The following is a 17,376-nucleotide window of genomic DNA, read 5'->3' as shown; positions in this document are numbered from 1 at the left end:
GTAGAAGACCAGAATGCCATACTCTGTCGAATGCCTTTGAAATATCAAGCACAATGACACTACTTCCTCCTGAATTATCCATAAACCAACAGATCCATTTAGTTAAAACAGTTAATAAATGTTGAATTGTAAACCATGAAAGCTATAATGACCATCACTAAAGAGGTCCAGACTTTCCAGAAAATGAACAAGTTTGCCATTGTGACCAGCCTCTCAAAAACTTTGCTAATAAAAGAGATTACTAATAGGATGATATTTAGTTGGTTCAAATAAATTACCATTGTTTTTATGAACTCCTTCCAACAAGAAGGGAAACAGGACTGAGACAAACAACCATTGCATAATTTTGGGAGGATAGAAGAAAGTTCAGGTGCACAATGTTTGAGAACAAGAACAGGAATCAAATCAGAACCAGAAACTTCAAATTGGTCAAGACCAGTAAGAATTCTAGCAACTATCTTTGGAATGATAATTACAGATGACAAATAAAAACTATGACATCAAAGGATTGCAAGTTGAAAAAAAAAAAATCTTTTTAATATTTGAAAAAAAAAAAAATCCTGTTATGGTCTTAAACTTATTAAATTTGAATTACAAAAAAATAAATCCAATTACAAGATAGACCCATTAAAATTACATAATATTTGAAATTGGTGCACTAAAATATTCTTGCGTTAAATTAAACCAAGAATGTTAGATTTTGTAATTTATATTTTAATCTTTTTTTTTTTTTCAAATTTTATAATTGCTGCGTTTCTTTTATTTTTTTACTTTTCTTCATCCCAGACAAGGCATCTTGCCACTTTGAAAATAAGCGACTACTATTTGGGATCGAGTATAACAAAGGACTGTGAAGAATTGAGCAGCAAGATGTCTGTTCACATTACATTTAAATTTTTGCAGATTAGTACAGTTAGGGAAGTAGGAAAAAGGGAGGTAATTGCAAAGCCTTTTACTCTAATAGTTTCTTCTTTCCGGCTGCAAAAGAAGAAACTATTAGAGTAGAAGGCCTTTCTATTAGGTTGGCAAGAAAGTTCTTGTGGAATTTTTAATTTTGATTTCAAATGATGCATTTTCAAATAAGTTTTCTTTATTTTATATATCATTTTAAAGAGCATTTTTTGCTCTATCTAATTGTTTAAATTCTAATTGTTTTAAAACAATTAGGTCTTTTCAGAACGTTGAATACAAGATAGTAAAAAGCAACTTTGCACAAGTTTCTTATTTCAATTCAAGCTAGTCTAAAAAAAAAAACTGCTGAAACAGCTCGCGATATCAATGAAGCGTTTGGCCCAGGAACCACTACTGAACACACAACACAATGGTAGTTTAAGAAATTTTGTAGCATTGACAAGAGTCTTGGAAATGATGAGCATAGTGGTCAGCCATCGGATGTTGAAAATGATTAATTAAGAGGCTTAGTCACCAATCTATGCACAACTGTTCCAGAACTTGCTTCGTAATTAGATGTAACGTATACGATTTCCAACCACGAGAGATTAGAAAGAAAAATGCTCAATAAATGGGTTCCTTGCGAATTGAAAGACAACCAAAAAAAAAACACTGTTATGAAGTGTCATCTTCCCTTTTATGTAACAAGAACGACCCGTTTCTCGAGCAGGTTGTGACTTGCAATGAAAAGTGGGACTTTTTGACAATTGGCGAGATTCAGCTCAGTGGTTAGATACTGACAAAGCTCCACGACACTTCCTGAAGCCAGAGTTGCACCAAAAGAAAGTCATGCTGACTGTTTGGTGGTCTGGTTTCATCCATTAGTTTTTATAATGTAGGCTAAACCATTACGACGAGGAAATATACTGTCAACAAATGGATGAAATGCATCAGAAACTTCGACAACACCTAGCATTAGTCAACAGAAAAGGTCCAATTCTCCTCCACGACAAATGCCTGTCCCTACACTGCTAAACCGATCCTGCAGAAGTTGAAAGAATTAGGCTATGAAACTCTGCCTCATCCATTATACTCTCTGGACACTCACCTACTGACTACCACTTTTCGAAGCATCTCGACAACTTTCTGCAACAAAATGCCTTCAGCAACTTCATCACCATCAGAACGCAAGATTTTTACGTTACTTGCATAAACACGCTTGTTTGCGTTGCCGAAACTGTGCTGATTCTAATGGTGCTTATTTTGATCAATAAATTTTTATTTGAATCGAAATATGTTCATCTCAATTTAAAAGTTAAAAACCATGAGAACTTTCTTGTCGACCTGATAGCATCCAGAGACTTCAACAGTAAAGGAGTGGGATTTTGCTGCATATTGGGTTAATTGGGAGCATATACATGAAGGAGACACAAGTGCAATAAATTCATCAGAGCACATCCCATTAAAGTACTTGCAACATTGCAGTGATAGAACAGAGGTTAGAGCTTAGCAGATAGTGCGGGACCTATGAGATTTTATTTTTTGGACCCTGTCTAAGAATGAAAGACTAGTGGTAGATGCACTAGCCCAGATGTGGTAACAAATACTCCATGCATGGTTGAATCGCAGCATTGTAAAGATATAGCATTCTTTATAATTGATGATTCTTTTAATTGTTTAATTCATTCTCATCTTTAAATCATTGGCTTCCTGACCTAAAATGCACTAAATATGGATGTCATTCGTTTTTCTTTTTCCAAAACTCAATCATGTTCTGTAAAATTAAAAAAAAAAAAAACAATTTTCCTATGCAAAACAACCAAACTAAACACCATGAATAAATATTAGAAGATATAAAAAACTCGAGTCATTAAAACTTTTACCAAAATGACCGGATTTGGTATTAAATAACCTGAAAAGGTTGATATGCCATAAAAAAAAAAAAAAACATCTTCATATTCAAGCTGCTTCCCAGCTAATTATAATATGACCGTTTTCAAGTCCAATATAAACTTGTTCTTATAAACAATGACCTCTAAAATAAATTAACTTATCCAATTTCCATCATCACGGTACCCATGGGTCTCCAAAGTATGGTCTGTGAACCAGATCCGGCCCGCAAAGATCTTTAATCCATCCTGCAGAGCTCTTATGGCAAATGTAAAAAATATTCAGGAAAAAAGTTTTTTTTAAATAGAAAATGTGTGAAAATTGTGTGGTTGTTTTTCTTTTTGTTTAGAAAAAAAGATAAAAAAATGAGGTTTTGGAGCACCAGTTTCATTAAAAAGCAAAACTAATCAGTAAAATAGCATTAAACACATCCACTTCTATGGATATGGCGCTTCTTTTTTTTAATCTTTTTTTTTTTCAAAGTTGGGGTTTACTAAATAAAGTTGATAAACCACTACAATAATACATTAGAGACAGCCATCCCCCACCTCCTTCCATATAATTATGTCAGAAATGCACCAATTTCATGCTTCTAAATGAACTAAATTATACTAAATTATACTAAGTAATACTAAGTAATACTAACGAATAATGATAAATTTGAAGAATTTTCAAATGTTAATTTTTTTAAGATTCAGACTTTAGAAACAAATGGCTTGTTGACCCTTTTTTATGGTTATTCATCCACTATTTCTTGATTAATTTATTTCCTTAATTTTTATCTGCATAGCCCTAAAAAGTCAGCAATATGCCACTCCCCTGTTTAAAAACTTTGGGGATCTCTAACAGTACCCATTAACCCTTGTCGTTCAGTGGCATCTGGATTTTGATAAATGGTAACTACATAGAAAAAAAAATTTTCTAAATCAGGAGTATGCCTTACTTGTTGACAAGTTTGCACTTCATATCAAAATGTGTTTGTCATGTAGAAGCGTACATTTGGAACATACTATTAGATCGGAATAAAACCAAAACTGTTTTTTTTTGTTTTATGAAAATCACTCCAGACAAGGCCTGAAGCCACTTGATGTAAATAGTTTAAAAAAAAAAAAAAGATACTTCAAGGTCAAAAACTAGCTAACAATATTTCTAACAAAGGGGAAAAAATTGCTGTTTTCTGAGTTAGCTGTTATTTTAAGTGGTATGTACAGATCTATGAATTCATTTAATAGAATTCATTACCAGTTTATCATCAATGTATCTGTAATCTGTAATCTTTTTTTCTTTGTTTTTCAGCCTTGATCAGTGGCAACTCATTTTTTAATAGAAGTTGCATCAAACAAAGCAAGATATGAAGCCATTTGATCTCAGGATAATAATAAATTACTTCAAAGTCAAGAACTAGACAGTAATAGGTGTTAGATGGAAGTCTTCAACAATACCCGTCTTCGTAGCATTCTGCGGTGCCACCATGGAGATTGTGTTCCGATTTCTACTGTCTGCTGAAGACTAAACCTACGCCTCCTACCATCCATCCTTCTTCAACAACTTCCCTGGTAGTTTGGACATGCAGCTCATTGTTAAGAGGGAGAGCTCATTTGCAAGGTCCTTTCTTCCCTCCTTTCTGCTTGGCTGGCACAAACGTGTCGGTGGGTAGTTGAAGATCTGGGCAACAACAGTTGACGATCTAGCAGTAGTATCAGGCACACAAATAGTTGGTCTCTGGCGCTGGAATGGGGAGTGGTTAGCTATTTCCTGTGACCTGGTCCAGAATCGTCAAAACTAGACTGTGATGGTTCAAGATGCAGTTCGTGCTGAGAAGGAAGTTGGCTCACTCCGACCAGGATGATAGTGGTTAAAAGTACAAGTAAGTTGAATGAATAAATTATTTCAAAGTCAAAAACAGCAATTCTTTCCCTTTTTTCAGAAATATTGTTCATAGAATGCAAAAACTAAAAGAAAAAAAATAAGGGAAATAATCTTTTTTGTTGTTGAATATTCATTAATGAAATGTGGTGGACAAGCCAGGAATGCACTAAAGTTTATTTTTACCAAGTATGGTTGGATTGCAGGAAAGATTGTGTTTTTTTTTTGGGGGGGGGGGCATCCTTTATGATAACATTTAATTCTGTTTCTATGCCATAGATCGTGTCTTTTCCAGTTTAACTTCTTTTTTTTTTTACAAGGGAGTCACCACTTATCATGTCCTGAAGACCATTCAAGGATAAGGGTTAACCGAGATAAAAGAAAAAAAAAATGCCCTTTTCTCTACCCTGCAATCTCTCTCCCACAGAAGAGACGTTGCGAGCATATCCTTGTTTTATCATTATTTCCATGGCAGGTGCTCATCTGAACTCCAATCTCTGGTCCCCCCTCGCCAATCTTTCACGATAAACACCCGTCTAGCTGAATCCACTGTGAAAAATTTTCCCCACTCTTTATCTGTGCCTAAATCAAAACGTGGATTCCATGAATAAAGCTTCTTTCTTAGAACTGCACGCCTGTGGAACTCTGTTCCGTCTGCCTGTTTCCCACCTGACTACAACTTGGATGTCTTCAAGTACAACGTTAACAAATTCCTAATGAACCGCCCCCTTAAGTAAACACTTCATCAAATCTCCACACTAACGTACTGTACTTGCAATAACCCTTATCCCTGAGTGGCTTCCGGGCCTTGATAAGTGGTGACCACCGTGTAAAAAAAAAAAAAAAAAAATGAAACCAGAAAGTCACATGACTCTTGATCGAATACCTTTCCTAATTTGTTGCAATGGTCCGCGATCATTTCATCAGTGAAGGCATTTGTGAAGTTGCTCCTTCTCTGTCGGCCTTCATCCCCGCTGGCATACAGAAGATTCTGCGATCCAAGCAGAGGTTCAAATAAAACATACAGTTCACCTGAAACAAAGAAAAATCAGATGACAAAATCACAGGAAGTCAACATTTTAGATGAGACTGCATCATTAGTAACACAGAATTTTCATCATGGAAGGAGATATATTAATTTATTTTTATTTCGGACTATTATTCTCATCTTTATTAGTTGTTGTTTTTCATCTTTTATTGGTTTGTTTTATTCACAGAGGAATAGTTGGCTGAAACGTTGTGAATAAACAAACCTATAAAAGATGAAAAACAACAACTAATAAAGAAGAGAATAATAGTTCGAAAATAAAAATAAATTAATATATATAATGCTCATCTCAAAAATGAATTCCAATTAAGGAATAATATATATGGAAGAAGATGAATGATTCTTTTTTTTTATCAATTATAAAAAAGATTTTTGTTTTCCATGGATTAGTTTCAGTTGAACGTTCTTCAGATTGTATCACTTATGCAGTTTTTTTGGGTTTTTTTAAATATATGAGAAATAATATGATTTGGACAGTATATGCTTAGAACCGAAAACTTTAATGGTGTATATGAATGTAAAACACTTAAGGTACAGTCAACACACAGTCTACTTACACAGACGCAGCTGGTACCACAACACGTAACTTCTCTATATCTCATTCCCTATGACAGATGGTTACGTTTCCAACCCATTTCCCAGACCAGCAAGAACATGCATCACTTCTAGATCTGTTTCTAACCACAGTTCCCGATGACTGTGTAACGAATGCCCACAGCCTTCTTGGGAACGCCGATCATGAAGTGGTAGTGATTGAAATCACCCTAAACTCTAGAGCCAAAACTGAAGAGCCACTGCTCAAAACGAGATATTATAAAAAGGCTGACTGGGAAGCCATCAGGGACCTCATCAGGGACACTCCATGGCAAAATATGTTTTCACTTCCTGCTGAACATTGCAGAAATGAGACCACTGAATGGTTCAAAGCGGCAATTGAAGCACATGTTCCCGCATGCAAATTCTATAGCAAGCCCCACTCTCCCCAATGGTTCACTTCAACTTGTGCAGCTGCCATAGCGCAAAGGCAGCATGTATACTGCAAATTTAACGAACATAAGTTCAGTTCAAACAGACAGAAGTATATAGAAGCCAGAAATAACTGTAAGAAAGAAATAGTGACAGCTAAGAGAGAATTTACTGAAACTACCAAAAAACTCATCGAAGCACAGAAATTAGGAACCCGAGATTTCTGGAAAATCTACAACAGTGTAGTAAATAATGGGCAATCAACAATTCCCCCACTATCCAACAATCATGAGGTTGTTTGCTCAGCAACTGAGAAGGCTAACATGCTTGCCAGATGGTTTGCCTCCAACTCCACACTGGACTCTGCTAACCACTCCCTTCCTGACTTTCCTTTGCAGACAGACGCCACACTAGACGATCTGAAAATCACCCTTGCTCAGGTGCATGCTATCATAAGAAAGCTTGACACTGCAAAGGCATGTGGACTTGATCTCATCCCGGCTGTGCTATTAAAAAAGTGCACCGCCGAAGTAGCTCCAGTTCTTTCCAAACTTTACAACAAATGCCTTAATGAATCTTGCTTTCCTGCCTGCTGAAAAACTGCTTCTGTAGTACCAGTTTTCAAGAATTCTGGCGAAAGAACAGACCCATCAAATTATCGCCCCATTAGCCTCCTCCCACTTTTCACCAAAATATTTGAGACCATAATTAACCAAGCTCTAGTCCATCACCTTACAGATGCTAAACTTCTGACTGACGAACAATATGAATTTAGACAAGCCTGTTCCACAGCAGACATCCTAATTGTAATCTCAATGTATATACCAGTCACTGGACAAAGCGGGGGAGGGTAGAGCGGTAGCTCTAGATATATACAAGGCTTTTGACATGGTATGGCATGAGGGTCTTCTAAAAAAAATCAGATCATACGGCACCGCTGGAAGAATACATAACATAATTAGATCCTTCTTAGATAAGAGAAAAATCCAGGTTGTACTTGATGGTCGTACATCTAAACAATATAATATAAATGTGGGGGTGCCTCAGGGGTCTATGCTTGGACCTCTGTTATTCTTAATATTCATAAATGACCTCCCTGACAAAATTGTCAGTGAGATGGGTATATATGCTGACGACACCACGCTCTATAACAGACACGACAGGAAAACAAATGAACACATATCTAAAGAAATGGCAGAGATATTAGAGGAAGACCTCCAATCCATAGTGGAATGGGGACAAAAATGGATGGTCACCTTCAATGCTGCCAAGACTAAACTTGTTTCCTTCAATAATTACAAGAAACCTTCCCTACCACCAATAGCAATCGCCAACGACTCTTTATCTGAAAGTACATATTTTAAACTTCTTGGCCTAACGTTCACAGGAAACATGAGTTGGAACAATTACATTGAGAACATTGCCAGGACCGCTGCGAAGAAGGTTGGTTCTCTCTACCGTGCTAGAAAGCTATTAATGCCTGAAAGCATCCTATACCTCTATAAGGCCACTCTATTCGCCCATGTATGGAGTATTGTTGTCATATTTGGGCTGGTGCATCTGCCACTTGTCTCTCGCTCCTAGACAAGGTTCAAAAGAGAGTCACCAATCTGATAGGTCCTGAACTGTCAGCTAAACTTCAGCCTCTGTCACATCGACGAAATGTTGCATCCCTCTGCCTGTTCTACAAGTACTTTAATGGTGAATGCTCTGACGAACTGCAAGCACTTGTGCACCCTCGACGTAAATACCCCCGACAAACCCGACAAGCAGCTAAATTCCACCCCTTCACAGTAGAGATCCCTAGATGCAAGAGAGCCTTCTCCTCCAGTAGTTTCTTCCCTAGAACAGCTAGACTTTGGAATTCCCTTCCGGGTCCCTGCTTCCCCGACTGTACTGACATGCAGAAGTTCAAGTGCAACGTGAATCGACATCTTGCTGCCCAACTTCCTACACAGTACCCCTGATGCTTAAGTCCCTGATAGTAGCCCCCTACAACAAAGTGGAAATGTGCCTTGTTTGGGGTGAAAATGTAATAAAAAAAAGATAAAATAAAAAAACAGGGGAAGGCCAAAGAAAAGATAGGAAGAAGTGATCAAAATGAATTTAAGAGAAAGAGGGATGGATAAAGACCTGACCAGAGATACGTTAGTTATCTGTCCAATGCATGTACAACAAATGATAAACTGAATATTTGATAATGATGATGATGAATAAGAATACTTTTATACTTTGTATGAAATATAGATATCAGATTGTAGGCATAATATTTGAAAGACATGCCATTCATTCATTATATAGATAGATATATATAGAGATAGATACATGTAGATTAGATATGGAGATATATATAGATAGAGAGAGAGATAGAGATAGACTAGCAGACGGGGGGGGGGCTACGATTAAATATGATATTTTAATTTGTCCAGATTTCGTATATATTATTATAGAGTCGTGATTTCAAAAGTAAAAAAAAAAAATTTAGGTGCCATCAGTTAAAATCGAAACCCGAACTGCAGCATTCAAAGCTGGTGGCATTACCACTGTACTATCGCGACATGCATTACCACTGTACTATCGCGACATGCATAGGATTAAAAATTGAAATAAACTGCATGAATGTACAAAATATATTACCATTTTTTAAAATTTTGTCTCATTTTTGACCCCTTAAAAACTATTTCAATCGGCTAAAGACCCATAAAAGAATGGTCTGTAAAAAATCTAATTATTTGAGACCCTTAGCGCCGCTCTGCAACTTTAAGTTTCAGTAGAGATAGAGTTTGAAAATATGGAGACAGACAGACAGACATATAGCGTTTATATATTAGAGAGGTAGATGGATAGATAGATAGATAGATAGATAGATAGATATAGATTAGATATAGAGATAGATATATGCTACAAGGAATTTCCATGGCATCCTACAATTACTTAATTATTGATTAAAGATAAAAAAATATTGATTTGCTACATGTCCACTACAGACAATTATCATTGTCACTATTTATCTACATTTGTACCGACTTAGGTACTTTGACCCTATACCAAAATACCAGGTTGACATAGTTAAATAAAATAGGTTTCGCAGACTTCCAGAAATATAAAAAGCATATATAAAATTTTGGTTTTAATTATATTAAAAAAAAAAAAAAAAAAAAAAAGCAAGTATTTTTACTAGCCTTCCAAGATATATATGATGAATAAACTTATCCAGGGTGAAATGATAAAATTTTCGCCCTAGAAAAGATGATATGATTCCATTTCCTTTTGATGAAAACCAGTTTTCTTTTTTTGTTGCAGACCATCTAATAGTTGGCCAGTTAAGAGTGATAACAGCCTTCTATCATGTTTGAAAGTGACAATGTTCAACAAGCAATATTGGAGATGCGCCACTGTACAACTCATGCTCTCTACCAATCCATGTTATGACAACAGGACCATTGCCTGCCAGCTCCAGCAAAATGTGCTGCTGGATTTCCACGAAAAACAGGGACGTGCCCAGAGTGATAAAAACAAAGTTTCCGGTGTGGTTTCAAGTGAGGGGTACATCATGCCACCTTACATCTTCGAAGTCAGCTTGAAAGTCAACACCAAAGTGTACCTGGATGTACTGAAGAGTGTAGCAGCAAGACTCAGTGCCGGCCCACAAGTCCAAAGAGACGCAGACTTGGCTTCAGAAGAAGTGCTATGCCTTTGTACTCTTTCTCTCATTAGCCCCCCACCTCCCCACCCCTGCTGGACTACTTCATTTGGTCAGATGTCAAGAACATCACCAACATGACCTCCCACAACACCACAGCCAACCTGATCGGTGCCATCTGTCAAGTATTTGCCGAGCTCCTGCCATTCTTGAGGAAAAGGCATGCTCCCAGATCCAGATCAAGGCGGTGATTGAGGCTAAAGGCGGCTACATTGAATAGATGTCAGCTCTACTAGATAATCAAGTTACCTGAATCGATTTTTTTTCAATGAAAGTTTTAAAATAAAGCCGTAACGTGGTTTTCTTTAGAACGACAACTTTATCATTCCACTCTTTACTACATTGATCATCCGCCAAAGAAGGAGAAGGTAATGACAGAGAGGATAATATCATAACAGACGCACTTCCACTATGAAGGAGGAGTTAATACCTGGGAGGATGATATCATGACAAAAGAAGAGATAGTACAATAGCCCCAGCCCTTCCAAACAAGAAGATAATCATAGAGGAATTAAACATTATACTGTCCCCTCCAACTCCTAGAAATAGAATATGTAATACCAGGGAAGATCGTCCTACTGAAGGAGAAGATAATGCCTGTGAGTATGATATTATTAGTAACAGAATAAATACTTTACTAACCCTCAAAAAGGAGAAGATAGTCCCTGGGTAGTCACATAACAGAATAGATACTACATTACATGTTCCCTAAAGGAAGATATAACACCTGGGAGCATTGCTCCTTCCTTCTTTAAAAAAAAGAGGAGATAATTCCTGGGAGGATGATCTTATGATAACAAAGCTGTTACTACACTACCAACATCCACTAAAGATAATAGATTTAATCATTTTTTAGAGGGGAGAGGAATTTATTTGAAATGTCTCGTCATAAAAATATTTTTTGTGGTTTCTTGGCCTTTTAGTTACGATCACAGTGCTGTATCTGTTCTAAACATCTCAGTGACAACATGTGTTTAGCTACGGAAAAAAATATTGTATGCATAAGAAAATATGACAATGCAAAATCAAAACTGTACATTACAGAATATTAATTTACTTGCAGGATCTGTGGAAATTCCACAAACTGAGAAATATATTTAATCAAGAAATATGTTTTGATAAAGCTGATGGTTTTCAGGATAGTGCAAAAAAAAATTTGTTTTTTTTTTTTTTTTTTTTAACACAGTGATCACCACTTATCAAGGCCCGGAAGCCACTCAGGGATAAGGGTTATTGCAAGTACATTACGTTAGTGAGGAGATTTGATGAAGTGTTTAATTAGGGGGGGGGGGCGGTTCATTAGGAATTTGTTAACATTAGACTTGAAAACATCCAAGTTGTAGTCTGGAGGGAAGCAGGCAGACGGAACAGAGTTCCACAGGCGTGCAGTTCTAAGAAAGAAGCTTTGTTCATGAAATCCGCGTTTTGATTTAGGCACAGATATAGAGTGGGGGAAATTTTTCACAGTGGATTCAGCTAGACGGGTGTTTTTTGTGGTTTTTTGGATAGAAAAACTAACAACACACAGCAAATATGAGTTTATTAACATTTCTATGAAAATAGTGTCCATTGTATTTTAAAAATAGAACTGACCCAAATGAGATAAATTAATAAGTACTAAGAAATAGTCACAAAGTAAAATTGTGACACTTCGTTCAATACAAATAATATAATCACATTGTAAGAGACAATCTTTATCAGTCTAATACCTCTTGGCAAACAATGTTATTCTTTTTGGCTCGTTCCTTTCAACTGTTCCGTTTTTACGTAACGTGTCAATGCCTTTTTTTCTTCAGTGAAGAACTGCTGCATGTCGAAATTACCATTATAACAATGATCCTATATTATTATGACATTCGAAAACGAGGCTACATCAAGGAGAGATCACTTATATTCTTGTCCAGGGTTGCTAGATTGGCCTTTTAAAAAACAAATTTTATTTTAAAGCAGTTTGGCCTTCAAAAATTGCATTTAGCTTTGTTAAAAGTGTAACGTATGGACTAATCAAGGAAAGGATGAGTACCTATTAACCTATTTACAATGCTTCCCCACGGGACAGAGTTAGGCACCAGGGTCGTTTTTTAACGTGGAGAAAAGGTACAAAAATAAAAATTGTCTCAGTCGTGAAGGATTTCTCCCCCAATGAAAGAGAACGAGAAATGGAAGTGCCGCATCTGAAGAACAGATTTCGATATATATATTATATAGATTACTATTTTTACAATGAATATGCATATTTATTTTATAACAAGCTTGTAATCTAAATGTGTTTGCAGCCATTTTCTTAGTTCCAACTCAAGAGAATGGATACTAAGTTTGTTTGGGAATAAAAGCACACTTTAAAATCAGTTTAAACACAAATAAATAAACCCAGGTAGAAGAGTCTTGCCTTTGGTAACATTTATTTGTTTTTCATCTTGTTTTTGTTCTGTTAGTTATGGTAACAAATGCACTAATCTCATTATTTTTTCTTTTGGGTGAGGGGGGGGTATAAATTTAAATGTAGATATAATTCCCATTTTTAATTTGAAAAACTTCTAAATGTTTTCCATTGGTGTATTTTATCCAAGATTTTCATTTATATTTTTCACTTGTGTCTAAAGCAAAGAATTACCATAAAACATTAATTATTTCAGAAACCGATCGCAGACAACAACAGTGTCCAGCCAGTGTTAATGAAATTGAAAAAACTTGTCCAGAACATTTTAAATCTTTTAATAATCAAATGTGAACTCCCTGAGAGAAGGCTTATAGACATTTAGCAAATATGTGCAAGAAGGTTCACAAAGGGAATAGACAAATTAACTCTTAAATGTTTACTTTGTTTACTGTAATTGATTAATAAAATGAATAATATGCAAATTAAGAAGATCTAAATGTGTTTGCAGTGTATTTACTGATATATATAAAGTCGTAGCGTTTGTGTGTGTGTTTGTCTGTGTGTACAACTGCCAATGATCCAAGAAATATAAAGGCCATATGTGTGTACACCTCTCCTGATCAAGAAATATTAATGTCCATGATAGGATACTTCTGTCAAAGGAAACATTATATTTTATGCGTAATTTCTATATATAGCATTCTTCAAACCACGTCTACATTGATTGAGTTATGGTCATTAGAATATTACATTAAATTAAATCTATATAAATAATTAGCTCGGTGATATTACTTATTCGACATAATAGCTTCATTTCAACTGTATTAAAAAAAATTTAATTATTTAGTTTATTTAAATTTCAATTTATATTTGATTTAACTTATTTTATCTGAAATCTGAAACTGTTTAATTTTCAAACCAGAAAACCAAAGGGGAACTAACTGTGATAGTTTAACTGAAAAATTGTTTTAAACGGAGCATGTTATTAAATACTTTCTGTAATAGATTTGTTTTCATTTCGAAATATTCTTCTAAGCTGAATTCTTTTTATTTTTAATTCACACAAAAATTTTTTTTCACTTATTCTTAATTTTTAAGTAACCTTTTTTATTTATTAGAGAAAAATAATTAAAACTAATATCCTCATTTACTTGCATCCCCATGCGGGCAGAGTTAGTCAGACACAGCGGCAATTTTCCATGTGAGAAAAATCCATCATCCCATACATTATCTGCTCCTTTTTTTGTTTATAAAATTTAATTGGTGTTGCTCAGGATTTATTGTAATAATTATACCATAGTAAGTGTGTTTAATTACCTGCGAAACAGATTTTCTTTATAATTTATTTAATATCTTTAATTAAAAATGGTCAATTTTTATGACGTGACCTAGCGTTGTTTAACCCCTAAAAAAAAATTAAGACCTACTTTTTGGGGGCCTAACATGTTTAAACAGTCTTTATAAATAATATGAAAGAAGAATTTTTGAAAAAAAAAAAGAAAATTAACATTTTAGCATGGGGGATTATTTTTCTATATTAATTTAACGTAAAATGAGCACCCACTTTTTGGCCACAAAGTGTTCAACGAGATATGTCATCTCTAGCATTTTTTCAAGTTTGGCGGTCGAGGGGGGGGGGCAAAACATGACAAATACAATTTTTTGGGTTTTTTTATGGGGGACGGGAATTACATTAAAACATAAAATAACAATAAATTTAATTAATTTTATGAGACCATTCTGTACTTTCACCTAACAATTTTATAAACAGAACGAACCTCCAAATATGACAAATTCAATTTTTTTTTTGGGGGGGGGGATACATTTGAAATATAAAATGACGAAAAAGTTCATTTAATTGCTTTCGGAATTAATTTTTGGTAGATCTTTTTTTTTTTTTGTGATCACATTCGCTGCTATTTTTATTGAGTCAAAAGTTGCAATAATTTATTTTTAATTATTTTTTTTGTTGGGGGAAGTTTTCTTTCCAGTGTTCAATATCCGGAGAATAGTTTCTTCTCTTTGTAGCCCTTCTGCCGAAATATCTGGTGGAGAGGGTATCACATACTTCTTCTTTTTTGGGGTGATTACATTTACATGTTTTCATCTGTTCTTTTATTTTTGTTGTGGGGGTATCCACGTTGCCCATCATGAAAATGATTAGTATACAGGTGTGTTTCAAAAAGAACTTCATGTCAACCCAGGTAATGCTGGGTACCCATGCTAGTGTATATATATATATATATATATATATATATATATATATATATGGTATTACAAAATATTAAGTTATATCATAAAATTAAAATAAGCACAATCTCTTTTGATGTTAAAATAATTAAGATAAAACAATTATTAACACTTATTTATTTAGATTAAAAACTGATAAAATGCAAGTGGAATATAAAAACAACAAAGTTGTTAACCATAGACAAAAGCAACCTGAAGGCTCCCTTTTCATTACTCCAGGTTATAGAGGAGAATGCTATTCTTTTCACTGGATTACTCCTCGCCTTATAATGCTGAGTGTTTAGCAAGGAGTATCAAGTATTTTTTTTTTTAAACCTTTGGTATGATTCAGTTAAGGATTGAACACTAGTCTGCCAGCCCATGAGCAGACATTCTTACAATTATGCCGTAAAGCCGTGACACAGGGAGAGGTTGAAAAGTCGGAACTAGCTGATCACATAAGGAAAGAAACAGGAACAGCTTTGTGTAGCGAGATTAAAATAATTGATGCAAGGTGGAGGGTCAGGCAACTCAAGGAGGCAGAACATATGCTAAAAAAAGAAAAAGTACTAAAAAGACCAAGTGTAGAGATTAGTAGCATTTGGAAGCCTCTAATTGTAAAAAAAAAAAAAAACAAACATTGTACACCCTTAAAATTTTGGCAAAGGGAGATAATCCCCTGTCGATCTTTATTAGAGTTGCCACCCCTTGTCAACCAATTTTTTTCACAAATACAAAACCATAGCCATAAAATAAAGACTAACTCAAAGAATACAAAAATATCTATCAAACCAGTAACTTTTCTCTTTTCTTTTCCAAACAACCAACATGCCTGAGGCCACTCGAAAGCCCATTCTGACCGAAACGTTGCACATATAACACTCAAGATAAAAACAATAGTTCAATCAATACAACAATTAACTCTCATCTAAAAACAGTCAGAACTTTAATATAAAAATTTGGTATAAATAAATCTCACCTGTCTGTTTAAATGTATGTATATATGTATGTCTGCCTAAAACTTTCGACAGAGGCGACACATTTTCATGAGATCGGTATTGTTTTGAAGCTCGACCCTTCAGATGACAAATATAAAAAAATTGGCTAAAAACATTAATTCCTTCACTCTCAACTGGGCACTTTTCTACAGGGAGAAGTCGCTTTTTCAACGATATTTTCAAAAGTCATCTCCTCTTTTCGATTGACTAGCCTTAATTTAAACATACTTCAAATTAAATTTATGCTGAATTTCTAAGCTGGGCACTGATTGGTGCAAGTATTTAACTTGAATAAAATTCTGATGAAAAAAATGTTTTTAAAATATTTTTGTTTGTGTTTAAAATGTAAAAGAAAAAAAAAAAAATTGTGTTTAAAAACAAACAATAATATTAGGTTGGTACTAGCACATTCCCCAGTTTGTAGAAGGAGCATTTTAAACCATTGTAATTTAATTTATGCATATTGCTATTGCTTAAACATATCAACATGATTAATATATAACTTTTTTTTTTTTTTCAGATTATTAAAATATTCATATTTTTCTGCAATATTCTCACTCATGTTGATGTGAAAACAATTTCCTTTAATCAACAGAAAGGAAGTCATCTTCCGTCATGATAATGCTCGTCTTCACACAAGATTACTGACCAAAGATCTCCAAGGAAAATTTGGTTGGTTCATCCTGCATATTCTCCTGACCTAGGTTCTTTGGATTATCACACATTTCAAGGATTACGAAACCATTTAGATCGCTTTAGGCTAACATTATGAAAGGAGATTGAACACGAGTTAGATTCATACTTCACATCAAAATCTAAATAATTTTACGAGTCAGGCATTTATAATATAAATTGACAGATGGAATCAAGTTATAGAGAACAAAAGTCGTTATTGTTAGGAATACAGATTTTCAAAGACAGCTTTTAATTTTCAAATCCATAAAATTTTTTGCACTGACCTAATACACACAAAATAAGATCTTTGATTTATTTTTTGATATTTTAATAGAGATGTGAGTCATCGTCAAAAAAAGTAAAAAAAAAAAGAACTTACTGGATCGATCAAATCCCTTTTTATTGGAATCAATCAGTTGTGGAGAGCCTAAACTGACAATCTGCGTGTTGCCCATCCAGAACGAGACAATTGAACCATATTGTTGGTGTAGAGAAAGTAGAAATTCGTGGAGACTGCCGGCACGGATAATATCAGCCAAATTCCCATCTCTAGAAAGAAAGAAAGAAAGAAGAAAATTATTTTTCTGCAATACATAAATGTTGTGCTTATATTCTTTTCTCCAAACTAAAGGATTAGTCTTGCTCCAGCCCCAACGACAAAACTGTTCCTTAACCAAAAACATAAACGATGAAACGTTTCTGATTTTGAGAGATGAGGATTAGTTATTTG

General features: G+C 34.7%; 1 protein-coding gene across 1 annotated transcript in view; it reads right to left on the bottom strand.

Moving 5' to 3' along the window:
- Positions 1-17,376, bottom strand: part of LOC145291443 (cytochrome P450 20A1-like) — an 88,207-nt gene that overhangs the window by 28,165 nt on the left and 42,666 nt on the right. Inside the window, exons 3-4 of the mRNA XM_080137289.1 lie at positions 17,026-17,195; positions 5,534-5,679 (exon numbers count right to left, since the gene is read on the bottom strand). Of these exons, the coding sequence (XP_079993415.1) occupies positions 5,534-5,679; positions 17,026-17,195 (316 nt within the window). The remainder of the gene's footprint in view (positions 1-5,533; positions 5,680-17,025; positions 17,196-17,376) is intronic.

Source organism: Euprymna scolopes, chromosome 12 (genome assembly GCF_053919585.1).
Source record: "Euprymna scolopes isolate OS-2025 chromosome 12, ASM5391958v1, whole genome shotgun sequence".
NCBI classification, from domain to species: Eukaryota; Metazoa; Mollusca; class Cephalopoda; order Sepiida; family Sepiolidae; genus Euprymna; species Euprymna scolopes.
This window is presented reverse-complemented; position numbering and strand designations above follow the sequence as displayed.